This window comes from Gymnoscopelus braueri (genome assembly GCF_963280865.1).
Source record: "Gymnoscopelus braueri genome assembly, chromosome: 8".
Taxonomy (NCBI): Eukaryota; Metazoa; Chordata; class Actinopteri; order Myctophiformes; family Myctophidae; genus Gymnoscopelus; species Gymnoscopelus braueri.
The window spans coordinates 38287361-38303169 of record NC_137609.1 but is presented as its reverse complement, the minus strand read 5'-3'; the positions used below and the strand labels follow the sequence as shown (position 1 = coordinate 38303169).

General features: G+C 42.8%; 1 protein-coding gene across 4 annotated transcripts in view; it reads right to left on the bottom strand.

Annotated features, from left to right (window-relative positions):
• Positions 1-15809, bottom strand: part of ncam1a (neural cell adhesion molecule 1a) — a 510009-nt gene that overhangs the window by 335313 nt on the left and 158887 nt on the right. The window contains exon 1 of one of the 4 annotated variants that reach the window (XM_080436540.1): positions 8270-8567. The exons of the other annotated variants lie outside the window; for them this stretch is intronic. Within the exon in view, the coding sequence (XP_080292666.1) occupies positions 8270-8324 (55 nt within the window). The 5' untranslated portion in view covers positions 8325-8567. Of the gene's footprint in view, positions 1-8269; positions 8568-15809 lie in introns of those variants that run through there. 4 annotated transcript variants of the gene reach the window in all.

Sequence of the window (15809 nt, the reverse complement as noted above, 5' to 3'; positions counted from 1 at the left end):
ACTCAAGTAAAGTACAAATACCTAGAAAATGTACTTAAGTACAGTACTTAAGTAAATGTACTTAGTTACTTTCCACCACTGACAACCAGACCAAACTAGAGATGAGCCGCACGGCAGACAACCGAGCCATAATAACCCATTAAAACCGGGAAAGCATCTTATCTGTGTCATTTTAAGATTTCTTTGGCTATTCAAAAATAGCAGATCTACAAGCTCATAGCACGTCACTTTGTGCCGTGCTATGAGCTTGTAGATCTGCTATTTTTTTTAAAGAATCTTGATAATTTGTGCAAATCTTGAATGTATTTTTTATTCTTAACTCAAAATCTTTGCTTCTGGGGGCCCGGGTCGGCGGACAATTACATATACTTTTGGGGGTTTCTTGACATGAAAAGGTTTGAGCACCAACGGATGTTTAGCAACATATGTTTTTTCAGAAAACTGTTAGGATTTAGAGGACATTTGTAGAATTGCCTCGGGTCTTTTTGGGATGAAGGAGAACGAGAACATCACACAGTGTTCAGGGAACACACACGCTTATTTAGTGCGTTCGTGCGCAACACTGCTCACAAGACAGCCCACAACCCGATCAAACTATTGGCCTCGAGTCAAGGTCAAAACCCCTCTGTGGTCTCTTTTGTAAAAAATCAAGTTATCTCAGATCAAATGATTAACTACACGTTGCAAACATGCTGTGAAATATTCCAAAGTGATGTTGAACTTGTGGTAGAAAATGTGTTTTCTGTTTTTCCTCTGGTTGACTTGTGATCAGACCCTGCATCGCTGGAATTGATAACTGAAGACAGTGGGTCTACAATGTACAATTGAGGGATTGAGCAGACATTCTTATGCAGAGCAACTTACAATAACCTAATCACGTGACACTACCTCTTAGTAATTCTCTAACACATAATAAAAAAATATTATTGGCACATTACATTATTGGCCCTTTAGATCATGCCAAAACATACAAAACTAGAAAAAGTGCTCCTCGGAGCACAGGTCTCCGCCAGGTCAGGTAGGTTATTGTGGTCTCCTGGTTGCGCTACAATAGGCCAATGTGAAAAGGGTGCCATTTCTTCTTAGGCATTGCACGGCAATCGGACACTGCATTCATGATTTGAGGCATTTTGTTCAAAACGGGCCACTCCTGCAAACTGTCAATGTCAGTCTTAGCCAATGAGGATGGAATATGAAAAATCTAACAGATCCGTCTTGATCACATGACTATAGAGAGCATGTGTACCGATTTGCGTGACATTTGGATAAAATCTGAAGGAGTAATATCCAAAAATGTGTTTTATATAAGTTGGCCTCCTGGTGGCGCTACAAAAGGCAGATGTAAAAAATGCAGGGCAAAGGTTTTTCCCTGGCCTCTAGGGAGTGCGCATACAAAGTTGTACACAGATCGGTGCAGTTATAGGTAAAAACACGAATCGGCCTGTAATAGCGCCACCATGAGGATGATTTGAAACATTTCAAGTGGCATTTCTTCCTCTCCCTAGTGAGAATGTGCGTGCAAAATGTCACGGAAATTGGATGATGTGTTCATAATTTGAGGCATTTTGTTCAAAACGGAGCACTTCTGCAAACTTTGGAAGCCATTTTTAGCCAATCAGGATGGAATATGAAAAATCTGAAAAAAACGTTTCCTTTAATGACTATAGAGATACTGTGTACCGATTCGCATGACGTTTGGACAAAATCAATAGGAGTACTGTCAAAAAATGTGTTTTGCAAAAAGCGGCCTCCTGGTGGCGCTATAATAGTCCCATGTGAAAAATTTGGGGCAGAGGTTCTGAATTGGCATCCAGGGAGTGTGTGTGCACAGTTTCACTGCGATCAAGCCAACGGAGCCAGAGATTAGCTGGTCACAGACGGACAGACAGACAGACGGACGGACGGACGGACAGGGTGCAAAACATACTCTCTCGCCATGCCTTACGGCCTGGCGGAGACAATTATACTAAGTTCTACTGGGTGTCTTCTGTAATTAACATGAATGTACAGGAAGGAACAACATGACATGCAGGCACTCTCAATTGCCCAATATCTACGAGGACCACTCTGCACTGATGGAGGGAAAGAAAAAAAACTTCATTCAGAGAGCAGGGAGGTGGGCAGTGGGGGGTGCTGCTTTTCAGCATAACAAACCCAAGTCCCTTTCTCTATGTTTTTTCATGTCCAGTTCTCTATGGGGCGCCTTCAGGGCTCACACAATGCAAATCACTCTGGATGCCTATTCATGGATTGATTAATATGCAAAGACAGCCCATCCTCATCTAACAGTCAGCAGTGGGGAAATATAACATACTTGCTGCCAGCAGAGTCCTTCTGAAGTTTTACCCATTTGGGTCCATCAATAGCTTTAGGTTAACCGTAGGAACTTTAAAGTGCAATATGAAACTGCATTAATTTACTGTATGTATGTATAATGTAATAGTTTCGCTATTTTCCATAATAAAGTATTTAGTCATTTTTAAACTGGCTAATATAAAGCTGAAACTCACTTTGCCTTTAAAGGGTAATTCCAGGCCATGCACTGTACATTAGGATGGAATTATCTATCGATCTGTTTTCTTAGCCATCTAAGTCTGTTTTTGGTTGAAAAACTTACTGGCACTTACTTGGACCTTGTGAGTCGCTCTGGATAAGAGCATCTTCAAAATGTCTGAATTGTAATCTGGCAATAATACGGCAGTAGCTAACAATAACACAGAGATGCATGATAAATGTAAATAATGTGGCACTGTGCTGCTCATAACAAAGACGTACTGTCCCACATGAGAAAGCTGCTCAAGAAAAGCACCCGATGAATGCTTCAATGATAAAACCCGACGCTTAGTTCCCAGAAATCTGTACATTCGCAAAATGAGTGCCGGAGATGTGCATCTCTTTCACAAAGCCTATAAAAAGCTAAACTGTATTTCACATCCTCTTTTCCCTTCAGCTTTATCTTCGTTACACCAGCAGAGATCTTGCAAAAAAAGATTACATCCTTTAATTCATGCTAATTTAAAGTAGACTGGAATAAAATGGTTTATTACCTATACTCTGGCTGAGATTTTTGTTTTGTTTTGTTGTGTTTTGTTTTTAATGGCTTATCAAGAAGCTACACAGAATTATACAATTTACAATTTACAATTTAGGCACTTAACGGACTCTCTTATCCAGAGTGAATTGGAAATCCAAGATTGGAATAAATAACATGCCACGAATTCTAGTCAAAACAAACAGAGGACCAGCACTAATAGATAAATCATCTGCCACTTATTGAGGGAAATTAATGGAAGATAATTGATCAGTTCGTGCTGGTATTCTGTTTGTTTTGATACTTAAACTGTGCACTCGACCATAGTTGTGCACACTGCATTTACCATGAACCGTTGTCAATAAATCAATTAAGTACTACAAAGTAACTACGATACCAGGTAAACATCAAACCTAAGCTGACTAAACAACATGCTATCTCAATAACATTCTTAGCATCTGTGTCCAGCATGTCCAACGCACTAGACATCTGCATAATATAACTACTATTAGTATGGAATCTATCAAAATAGGCAACAAGGAGTGATACAAGGAATGAGGAGTGCTAGGGGTTGAACTAGAGACTGAAGAGGTGAGTTTTCAGACTGCGGTGGAAAATGGGGAGTGAGTCTGCAGTTCTCTGACTGAGGGGGTAGGTCATTACACAGCTTGGGAGCCAGGAGGGAGAAGAGTCTAGAACCCAGAGTCAGAGTTGTGTGTTGCCTACAGAATAGTTAGCCAATCCCATGCATGGATTTTCTCTTCAACTAACTATTCTGTAGGCAGTGAAATTATTCGGCTCTTCGCTTGTCAAAAAAATCATATACAGGCAGTCGTTCATTATCTATGTCCACATGCACAAAATGATCCAGTTGTCATCATTACAGTGATTAAGAGATAAGCAAAAGAGGCCTTTGTTAACATGCACGTTTTCAAACAATCTTTCATAGAAAGTAATGTCCATCTTCCTCTCTCTATGACAATAAATGGCAATTGTTTCCCACCTGCCATAAATTCCAACAAATGGGAGACAGTAAATAGCCATGTGTTTCATAAAATATCTTCTGTCAGAGTGAAAAAGGCCCCTTCCAAACTCAAAACTCAAACAAATGTGCCATTATCTGAAAATAATTCACAACACAGCTAAAACGGTATGTACTGTAAATAAATAATAGTATATGACCCAATGTCTCAATGGATCTGCACAGTTGGCAGTTAGTCTAGCTTCCAGTATGACGAGGTTAGATGAAAAGAGTTGGGCAGCAGGAAATTAGTACAAGGAAAGTTGAAGATGTGGCTGTGATTAACATTTCATTATGGGGACCAAAAATGAAAGACAGGCCAGTCACTAATGGTGGAATAACTAAACCCTGCTATTATGACTCATTAGGATATCGTTCACTGATGTAGGAATGTGCTATTACTAGAGGAAGAGTAACTAAGCAGTTATGTGCTGAATTGAGAAGAGAAATTCCACTGTAATTTGGGTTAATACATTTGCATATGGGGGCACCCAGTGGGAAACTGAAGAGCAGCCATGATGAAGTAGGCTACAGTGCAAAATGTCTACATGTCACTTTGAATCCTGGATATTCACCCTGCTAGGAAGCCAAGATCTGAAGAGCAGACCTAGTTCTTTTCAGGCAACAAACTAAAAAAGCCTTATAATTTTCCCTTGTTAAACTGGCTTTTACAGTTTCCCCTCATTCAAAAATAGGCCATATTATTTTCATAGTGGCTTTGAACTCGCCACAGAAGTCAAAGTCCCACATGTTAGCCATTTTGGAATTGTTTATTTTCTTTGCCCCGAAATGTTGACTAATCTTAAAACTGCCTTCTTCCAAGAGTCAGCGCCACACTCAATGAGCGTAAACAAGTTCCTAGAGAAGACACTTAAGAAGAACTTATTCCTTTCCTCTCCTCTGCATGCAGAACCGAGCCTGGAGGAAAGCCAAGAAAGAGACGGGCATTCCCTGCTCCTGGAGAAGGCCTTGAATAAGAATTGATAAGAACGTGCGGCATGGCACGGCACGTTTGCCAAGCTGTCAACACGACTCAAGGGACAGACAGACAGGACGTGACAGAGGAGAAGCTGCTGTACTCTAACATTAACATGTCACCACCACTCAACGGCACAAACATCTCCGCATCGCTAACTCAAGTCCCAAACCAAACATGTCTCCCAATAAAGAATTCAAACATTAACAACAGCAGTCAGACGTAGGCCTTTTATAGACATTCAAGTAGCTCACAAATTATTGCCCCCCCACCCCCAGCCCCGCGAATTATGAGGGGGCAAAAGGTCAGTCTCAAATGTTCCCCTCTTCCTTCACTGGAGCCAGAGAGAGGAATGTAGCTTCCACTGGAGTCTTCTCCTCCACCCCCCTGTGTTCTTTTAAGCTATATAGACTGATGGCGACATGTGCAGCAGATCTCATCTCTCCAACAACGCTGGAAATATAGCCCAGCAGACTGTTCCAACACTGTGGCTTCAGCCTCTCTCTCTCTCTGTGGAGGGCCCAGACAAAAGGCAGGCCACTTTGAATGCAGTTGCGTAAAAGCATGTTGAATTTAATCCAGCCATTATTCGGCTCTTTTGCTGGAGAGGTGGCCGTGCCTTGCTATTCCAGTTGTTTGTCTGTCACTGGCCTTGGAATTTAATTATCCCTGAGCTGGAACCAGAACTGGAAATCAATACCTGTAATTAAATGGTTGGGGTTTCAAGCAGTGCATTACAGTCATTACCTGTTTAATAAACCTCGGGCCTATCAAATAATGTGATCGCTTTCTAAATGCAATGCACAGTTGCCCAATTTGGTTATTTTTCTCTCATGTGTGTCCCTTTCTCTTATACCTGCAGTGTACTGTACAGCTGTTTGTGCCGGCTTAATATTCCAACTGAATCAAGGTTTATCTCTTAATACCATCACCCAACATTCCCACTCTCACCCTACCACCTGCATATGACCCCCTTTACTGTAGCCTACATTATCACGTTAATAGCAACAATAGGTAAATGCTAAATATGCAGAGAATGATTGTCTAAGGCAGTGGTTCTCAACCTTTTCAGGCCGTGACGTGACCCCCCCAAAAGGATCATATTTGAACTGCATGGGGACCCCTGGGGACTGGGGACCCCCCCCCCCCACCATGACAAGCACTTGGAATGTAGGAGTTGAGGTATTACAATTAGTTTGACTCGGTTCCACAGATACATATTGTGAAGATAGCCGATCTACAAGCTTGTAGATCGGCTATTTTTTTGCCTCTTTCTTATTATTTGACAATTTGGCCAATGTTTGACCAGTTTTTATAGTACAGTTTGTTGATTACTTTTGATGCAGTAATGGTCTTTTTCTTTTTCTTTAATTTTGTAAGGTAATAAAAAGGTACTAAAAGGTACCCCCCCAATCATGTGGGGACCCCCCTGGGGGTCCCAACCCACAGATTGAGAACCACTGGTCTAAGGCTATATATAGGCTTACAGTATACTTGAACGACAAAGTGATATAGTAACATGAAAAGTCACACATTCATTTTGTAAATGCGCACTTTCTACGGATGTGTCAGGTACAGTCGGATGTGTCAGGTACAGTATAGGATACAGTAGTAGCCTATGCATGCTGTGACAGAGAGGAGGAGGGAGAGAGAGAGAGAGAGAGAGAGAGAGAGAGAGAGAGAGGCGACGAGAGGAAGGCGAAGGGGGAGGGAAGAAAAAGAGAAGGGTCCCCTCCCGCCCCAAGTCCACCAAGCTCTGTGACTGGGTCCTATTGTTTACCAGGGAATAGATAATGAGGACTCGGTGAATCTTAAACCAAAGGACTATATAGGGCTAGGCTATACGTTCCCTCCCCATACAGCGGAATTAAAATAATTGACATCGAACCACCTCACATCTTCAGAAAATCAATATAGGATATTTCTTTTCCGGGAAGCATGGTGCATTAACATGCTATATTATGGCACTGCCTCGAATAGAGAGGTCCATCGCACGAAGCAGGTCTAAAGCATAGTCTCAATGCACACATAAGCACTGAAAAACAGTTTCCATGCCTAATTTGAAAATTGCCCCAGCCAGAATTATAGCATAAGCCAGCTTTAATAAAGAGTTTAAACAATGATATATTTGTGTGTGATATAATGAAAATAAATCAACGTTTTGCTCAATAAATTGCTACTTAATCCACATTGTGATATTTTGCAGACAGTTGTGTACACAGGACTGAAACAAAGCATCCCCCCCCCCCAAAGGCTAGGCTCCAGGCTCACTTCAGCCCTATAGCCTAGTGCGTCACTGAAGGTTATACTTCGCCATCTATTGGATGATCATTCAAATTAAAAAAGCACAACCAAAAAAACAAAAACGAGAGGGAAAAAAAACAAGATATCCTCCATCCTGGAGTTGGGGGGGGGGGGGGGGGTTAAAAACACGTTTCTTCAGACTTAAACGAACCCTGATGAAGGGACAGCCAACACACAGTGGACTTATGTTACTGTCACAACGGGGCCACATCATTCCCTGCATCACAGCATCCATCTTCTACTAACCTCTACCAAGCTTGTGATGGAAAAGTGACACATGCTGTGGCCAGCTTTATCGAGTGGAATAAGGTCATATCATATAATAATAATAATAAACTTTATTTGTATAGCACCTTTAATGGCATCAAATGCAGCCCAAAGTGCTTTACATAAAAAAGAGACCAACTAAAGAAAAATAACACAATATTAAACAAGATATCAAAAAAATCAATAAGATCAAAAATATGTAGCCTATACAGCTGCTCTCAAACTCGAGGCAAACAGAGTTTACACAGGATCTCATCCTGTGATTGCGCGCGTGCTATTCTATTCCAAACGCATGAATGACAGAAAGCAGCGGTTCATTCTAATAGCAATAACAGGCAGACTAACGGAAAGCCGTTACACCGGCTGAGAGACACAACTCTCACGTCTGTTCTGAATGAAACTTAGTTTGATCGCAGTGTTTGGATGGATATTCCAGGACACCAGCTCCAACCAACAACTGACTGTCTGAGTCTGTCCCCCCTGGTCCCCGTGTCACAGACAGCGATGCCACCACTGTGGGACCCGAGGCAGTGAAGGATGGATGCTGCACAATAACAGCGTTGTTAAAAAACGGAGGATCCCCCAAAATAGCACTGTCCTCATCCTCTGTACGCTTCGTGGAAAAAGTCATACAATACAATAAACACTTCATTCAGCAAAATGATCTTACCTGCATAGCCAACGAAGAGCAGCGATGCCCAGATGAGATCCCTTGTTTGCAGCATTGCAAATCTTATCTGATCACAAAGATTATTCTCCTTTTGAAGGACGGGTCGGACTTTAATGCTGCGGGGGGGGTTTCTTCTGTTTATTCAACGGGAGGATAAATAAATAAACGTGCCTTTCCTTCCAATGAATATTCTGGTACCAGCGGATAAATGTGGTCCTCGATCGTCTAGTGTACGCACGCGAAGCAGGCAGGCAGCACAATGAGTGACAAGAAGCAGCAGCCGTAGCGCGCACACACACATACACACACTCATACACACACACTCATCCCCCCACACACACACACACAACACACGGATTACTCCGCCCGCTCTCGAGTCACTTCCACGCACGCTCACACGCACATACACACACACACACACACACACACACACACACACACAGGGGATGATGATGGTGATGGGGGGTTGGTGGAGATACAGACCTATGTGTCAAGCGCGCGTAAATAAGGAGAGAGACCTGCGTCAAGTCAGACGAGCGGGACAATTTAACTTCCGTTCAGAGGTTTAAAAATAAAAGTCAGTTTGAAAAAGAATGCGTCTGGTCCCCTGCTATGCAAATGATGATCTAAAAAAATATATACATGGTTGACTATTTTGAGTAGTCTTTCTTTTTTGTCTAGCTTTGTTGTTATATGTTACAGTTTGTGTTGCAACTCATTTCCTTTGGTTTCGAAATATTTTAAATTTTAAATTTAAATTAGCCTAAGTAGTCTAGTAATTTTTCCCCCCATTTCAAAAGAAAATCAACCACACTGTCAGTGTGTGACACGTCTTTTCAGAGCGTTGTTAATTGTTTGTGTCAGGATCTGCATTTATGTGTTCTGTTTTTTAAGTGTTTCTAGTACCTTATTTTGTAGTATTGTTCCTAGTGTTCCTGTCTGCCCTAGTTACTGTTTCCTGTCCTGTCTCACCTCCCTGTGATTATTAGTTACAGTATCTCCACCTGTGTCCTGTTAGTGCCTTAGCTAATCGTGTCTTAATTGTCTGTTGAGTTCACCTGTGTCCTCCTACTTGTGTTTATTTAAGCCCTGTGGTTAGGCGAGTGTTTTGTTGAATTGTATTGTATTGTAAGCTCTGTATTCCTGTGATGTACTGTAATGCTGTGCATCTATGTGTATCCAAGTTATCTAGTAGGTTATCTAGTAATTGGCAGGTGTGTTACCTATTAAACCCCATAACCCCACGTGCTTGTGCACACGCGCACACGCGCGCACACACACACACACACACACACACACACACACACACACACACACACACACACACACACACACTCACCCTCACACGGCTAGCCAGTCAGTCCCATTCATAAATGAACTTACTGTATAATGATAGGTTGGTTGGTTGACTATAACCTCTTTTGAAGTCTTATTACTACTAGGCTGCAGCAAACGCTCCAATTATCTTGGAGCTAATGAATCCCAGGCGAGTTAATTGGTGCTCGATTGCAATTTGGGTCAGTCCATTCATAACAGTCAAAGTTTTCATGAGTTCGGCGATCAGAGCTCTGAACTTCATGACCCAACTGCGGGTGCCAGTGGCAGGTCAACTGTCTTAAAACCTCTAGAGCAGGGGTCTTCAACTTTTTCAGGCCAAGGACCCCTTGGCTGAGAGAGAGATGAAGCAGGGACCCCCCACTAAAATTGTGTTGCAGATTTAACTTTTTTTCATAGATTTCATAGATAGCTTCATAGACGTGTTTGACAGCATCAGTGTTGAGTCAATTCATGCCTTTTTGGTTTGTTTTGTTTGCTTTTCTATTAATTTGTTTCATGTTAATGTATATTTTCAAACCTTTAACCACTTAAACCCTCAATACTTAGTAAACTTGACCATTGGCTCTGTAGTTGCGAACGCGGAAGGAGGCCTCCGACCAAGTGGAGCTTACTATGTCACCGTGCTTGGGTTGTGTGTGTGTCTGTCCGTGTGTGTTCACGCTCTCATTGGCTCGCGCCCCCATGTGACTCGAAACTCCGTGCTGAAATGCCAGCAGCTGCACTGCCTGTATACAGCCGCCAGAGTGCGGCAGAGTGCACTACTAAAGGGTGGTTGAAATATAACAGCCACAGTCAATCTGCGTTCGCTTCCAGCGTTCGCGCGTCTTACTTGTACTAGTCTGCTCTTTTTTCCCTTGCTTTTCAAAACATTGCCGATCTACAAGCTCACAGCGCGCCAGGCGTTGTGTGCTTGTAGATCTGCTATTTTTGGCTAATGTTCCCCTCATAGGGATTATAGGGTTCATGTGGTCAATGTAAAAAAAAAAGTTCCAATCACACAAAGATATAGAGGCCCCCCTGTAGTAACTCTGAGGACCCCCTAGGTGTCCCAAACCCCTGCTCTGGAGCACGCGCTCACCAACCCAGCTAATACATTTTAGGATGATATCACGAGTAAGTAACCTTCATGAATGAACGAGTGAGACACTCACACACACACACACGCACGCAGTCAGTTGTTTTAATTGCGTGAAGTTGAAAGGCTTTTATAACAATAGATTTATTTATCATTCATAGCTTATATGAAGAATCAAGAGGGCATTTTTCACTTAGGCTACTCAGCGAAATGTTGGTGGATATAATTTAAAGTCATAATAGCCTACTAATGAAGATAGATAGACAGACAGACAGACACACACACATACACACAGACAGATATAGATAGATGATAGATATTATGAATGTGATTGAATGATATATGATATGAAGATAAAGTAGGCTACAGATGATATCTTTAGCAGCAGTGTCAAAATGTGAAAGAGCAACAACATACAGTTGTAGGCCTGCTTGATCCAAATCATAGACCTTTGGCATCAACCCCCCACCCCCCCCCTGTGTTTAACCTACTATTTAATGTCAATATGGCTGCAGTGGGAAAGGTGCGTTGTCCACAGTACTAATGTCTCAGTGCATGTTTGAAGTGTTGCATGTTTCATTTGCTTCAGAGAAATGTAGTCCGCAGCCTAGCTGGGGTTCTGTTGCAGCCGGTGATGATGTTATTTAGGGCCTACATTTTAGGACACATAACAGCTTGCCGGTATGATCCTGCTCAGTGCTCACCGTCTCAGGGGGTCTACAGGAGCTTTCTCCATTCACATCCAACAGCCCTGCAGCCCATCGGTGCGATTTAATCTAATACAGCATGCGTGTGGGCATGGACGTATTAAATACATTGTTAAAATGTTATGGCCTATCCGAAAAATGCTCACCAACAACAAGTAGTCAATGTCTCACAGCTAATAACTCGCAATAACGCACTCCCACTGTGCTGTTGTGTTATACCCATAGCATCCCCATTTTGGGGCGTGTCAGCGAATGCTCGCAGATCAAGAAGCACATGAACAAGGTCACAACACATTGCAACGTGATGCTTTGTGAGCTTGTTGATGAACTATTTTCAGCAAGGAGAGGGAAAGAAGGAGCGGATGACCAAGTGCGGACCCCTGGGGGACCTCAGTCAACAATATATTCACTGTAGGGTTTAAGTGGTCAAATGATTAATGAGTCTACCTCCTGGCCAGCAGGCCACAAAGTTAAATATTTGGCGGTCAGCATCACAGTTTACCTGCACACTATTTCATCTCTTCATGAACCTGGATGGAGTCGGTAGATGCTGCTTTTATGCTAACGTGAATGCCGGCTATTGTGGGGCGGCCATAGCTAAGTGTGTATGTAGACTAGAGAGACCGTCTGGTAATCAGAGGGTCACGAAAAGTGTCTCTGAGCAAGACACTTAAGGCAGGTACACACTGCAGGACCTTAAAGTGGTCGGGGGGTCATCTGATCGTTAAGCATTACACACTGCAGGAGTTTATTTCTTGAAATCGGCTGTCATATCGTTGTGGTTTCACCCTATAGATTGATCCCCGACCAGGAATTACACACTGTAGGATAGTTCACTAGGATGCTATCTCCAGAGTCAGACCCAATATACATTTGTGTTTATTACAATTCATTTTAATCGACGTATCCCGTGATATGCCTCTCCCCCTCTCTCTCTCTCCCTCTCTCTCTCTCTCTCTCTCTCTCTCTCTCTCTCTCTGTGCAATAGTCTCAAATAAACAGCCCCCCTTCGCTCACTCTCATTCTGTTTTATAATAATGTTTAACTTAATACAGGACTGGACGGTAACTATGCGGGGGATCTGTTTGTTGTGGTCAGGTCCACCGACCTTCCATAGCCACGGTGGCTGTAATGTGCTCTCATTGGCTGTAGCGTTCATCTCCTCGCAAGGTGGTCGCAGCTCCTTTCATACTGTATGATATTGTCTGCTGTCCTGTCTGGGACAGAGCTGAATATCTAACAGGGTAGTTATCTGAAAACGGTCGGAAAGCCATCGCAGAGCGGATAATCACTGCCATATCGTCTCGCGGAGCCTTTCACACACAGCGAGCATTAGCTCGCCGATCAAAGGCCGATCTGCGTCAGATCGGGAGGTTTTGTCGGCGAGCGCCAAAAAAAGTCTGCGACAGCAATATCGGACCTAATAATATCCTGCAGTGTGTACCTGCCCTTAACCCTAACAGCTCCTCCCGAGCGCTCATCATGACCATCTGAGCAGCCATCAACTGGATGAAGCTGAAACTGAATTTCCACAGGGGGATTAACGAAGGTCTCCCCTCCTATTGCTGCAATATCGGCTCGGCATTCCAGCAATGCCATGGAAACCTCTCTTCCCCTTCATCTGACGTTCATTGTATGGGAATTTAATCGCTACGCAGTATAATAATATAATGCCATCCAAAAACCTTTGGCATGGCAAGGCTCAGAGAAGGTTGCGAAATCCCAGCCCAATCTGCCACTTGCCCCTGAAATGTCCCTGTAGTCATGCAGGGAAGCGACGATGGAGAGGACTTGAATCTGAGAAGGTATCAGGAGAGAGCTGATGTGTCTGATGACTAATCTGTGGTTCCTGGGAATTGCATAGTTGTAGCAGAACTTATCTTGGCAGTCGGAAACAGCTGATAAGCCATTCGTCGCTCTCTTTCAAACATGTCCTGGCAGTCTCTGAAGATGTGCTCTCTGCTGAAGGACGCATGCAGGCTGCAGTATCTTCCAGCGAGGCTATAGATAATAACACTTGCTTGGAGGTGAATCGGAATCCTTTATATATCCTGCATGTCTTTTAACCCCATGAACCCTAGAGTCCCTATTCTGGTCATGTCATAATAGGTGATTGGCATTGTGACGCGTTGCGAGCGTGTACTGTGCAATCTGCTATTTTTGCCGAAGAGATTTGGTGTAGTGAAAAAAACGGGGCCAAGTTCACTGCTGGGGGCGTAGTACGTACTGTAAGCCTTGCCGAGCATTAAATGGCAGGAGCCTATCTCCGGCGGCAGTGGCTCAGGGGTAGAGTAGCCGGTAGAGTGCCCTGATGGGAACCGTGAGGTTTCCAGTTCGATCCCGGGCTTCCCAGAGTTGGTGTCAAAGTGTCCTTGAGCAAGACACTGAACCCCTAATTGCTCCTGATGAGCAGGTTGGTGCCTTGCATGGTTTCCTCTGCCATCGGTGTATGAATGGGTGAATGTAATGCACAATCTCTGTAAAGCGCTTTGGATAAAAGCGCTATATAAATGCACCATTTACCATTTATCTCCTGTTTCTTCTTGATGTACTGTGCAAGTACATCCCCCAGCCATGATGTACAAGTTCAACCCCTGGACATGACCCTAGTATGTCGCAGGGATTTACCCCCAATCCAACACTTCAATCCAACACTTGACGCTGAGTGCCAAGCAGGGAGGCATTGGGTCCCATTTTTATAGTCCTCCTAATCTCAGGGCGGGCACTCTAACCACAAGGCCGCTGAACTGGTTAACCCGGGGAGTAGCCGACCATTATATGCCATGCCAATAAAAACAATGAAAAACGTGTTATATTTCAGAATGGAAACTATCATAATACTCCTTTGTAACCAAGGACTGGGGAAACTCAGCTTTTATAGTTGAGTATTTTAATTATGACAGCCATTGATAAGAATGAAAAGGCTTCAATTTGATGGTTATTAATTAATGGGTCCAATGCATTAGTACATTAAATTAAATGTTGTAGTCTATTAAAGCTTTTTTTTTTTTTATGAGTACAGTTTTAATATTAATATGCTACGCATTTACATTTTGTAAATATTCACTGTATTAAGTAGCAATGACAGGCTTGGTTCAGGAGCTTGTAGGAAACCTCCTGCCTAACCTATGGGTCCAATTTAATGTGATTATTTCAGACAGAAACCGATTAATGTCAGGTGACAGTTGTTTTTTACGACGTAAGGTTCAAGGTTTCTTTATGGTATGGTTACATCTTGTGTAGAGTTACAAACACAAACAATTATTTTGTTCTGGTTCCTCAGATATTGTAGCAGCATTAATACAATAATAATAATAATAATAATAATAATAATAATAATAATATTAATAGTAAACCCTTAAACCCTACTGTATACACTTCAGGGGTTTATAGCTACTTGCCCCCCCCCTTTCCCCAACAGGTGGTCTGTGGACCACTTGTGGTCCCTGAAGGTATCGCATGTGGTCCCTGACCATGTTGCAATATGTTTTTTTCTTCTTGTTCCAAGGAACAGTGCATATTATCGACCTGGTGACCTATGATGACACGTCAATGTTGTCAATTTCTGGGAAGTCGGAGGTCAAGAAATTCCACAGAAAAGGGAGTTAGAATCTCAAAAAGGGGAAGTGTACCGGATTGCCTGATGGAGTCATCATTATTAGGAAATGTGGCCATATAATTGCATGTGTCTGTGTAGCCCATGGACCACTGGTTGAGAAACAGTGGGATGTATCATGGGATGCATGCATACAGTAGCAAGTGTTAGCAAAGCACTAATCTTAGCTCTAATCTCACCCAACACAACAGTGGTCCCCAGGTTGATTCTTAGTCAGGGGGTGGTGGTCCCTGGTTCACAATCAGTTGAAAACCCCTGCTCTACACCAAATCTCTTAGCTGAACATAGCCGATCTATAATTAAGCTCACGGCACAGTGTATTAATAAGTTATGACAGGCTTGGTTTCAGAGCTTGTACGAAACATTCTGCCTCCTCCCATACAGTATGGCTTATTTGGGGTAAATATGCCGCATCACAAATCAGCCAAAAAATCATGCAAAATATATAGCTTTAGAAATTATATTAGAATATCTGCCTGTTTTTACAGTCAATTTACACGTAAAGTCGAATGAGCGGTGACAAAGCCGTGTATACTGTAAATGCAGGTGATCATTCTTTGGAGTTTCAATAAAGCTCAAGAAAACTAACTATTAACACATTTGTCAATCAACCATCCAGGCATTGCTAATTGAAAGCAATAATTTGTACCTAGGCTTACAGTGGCTGTTGTGACCTGCAGGCTTTGAGATAGTAGAAAAGGTAGGGCAAATACTCTTATGGGTCTAATTATTAGCAGAGTAAATGTTATGGCTGGCAGGCAGGCAGGCAGGCAGGCAGGCAGGCAGACAGACGCGCGTGCACGC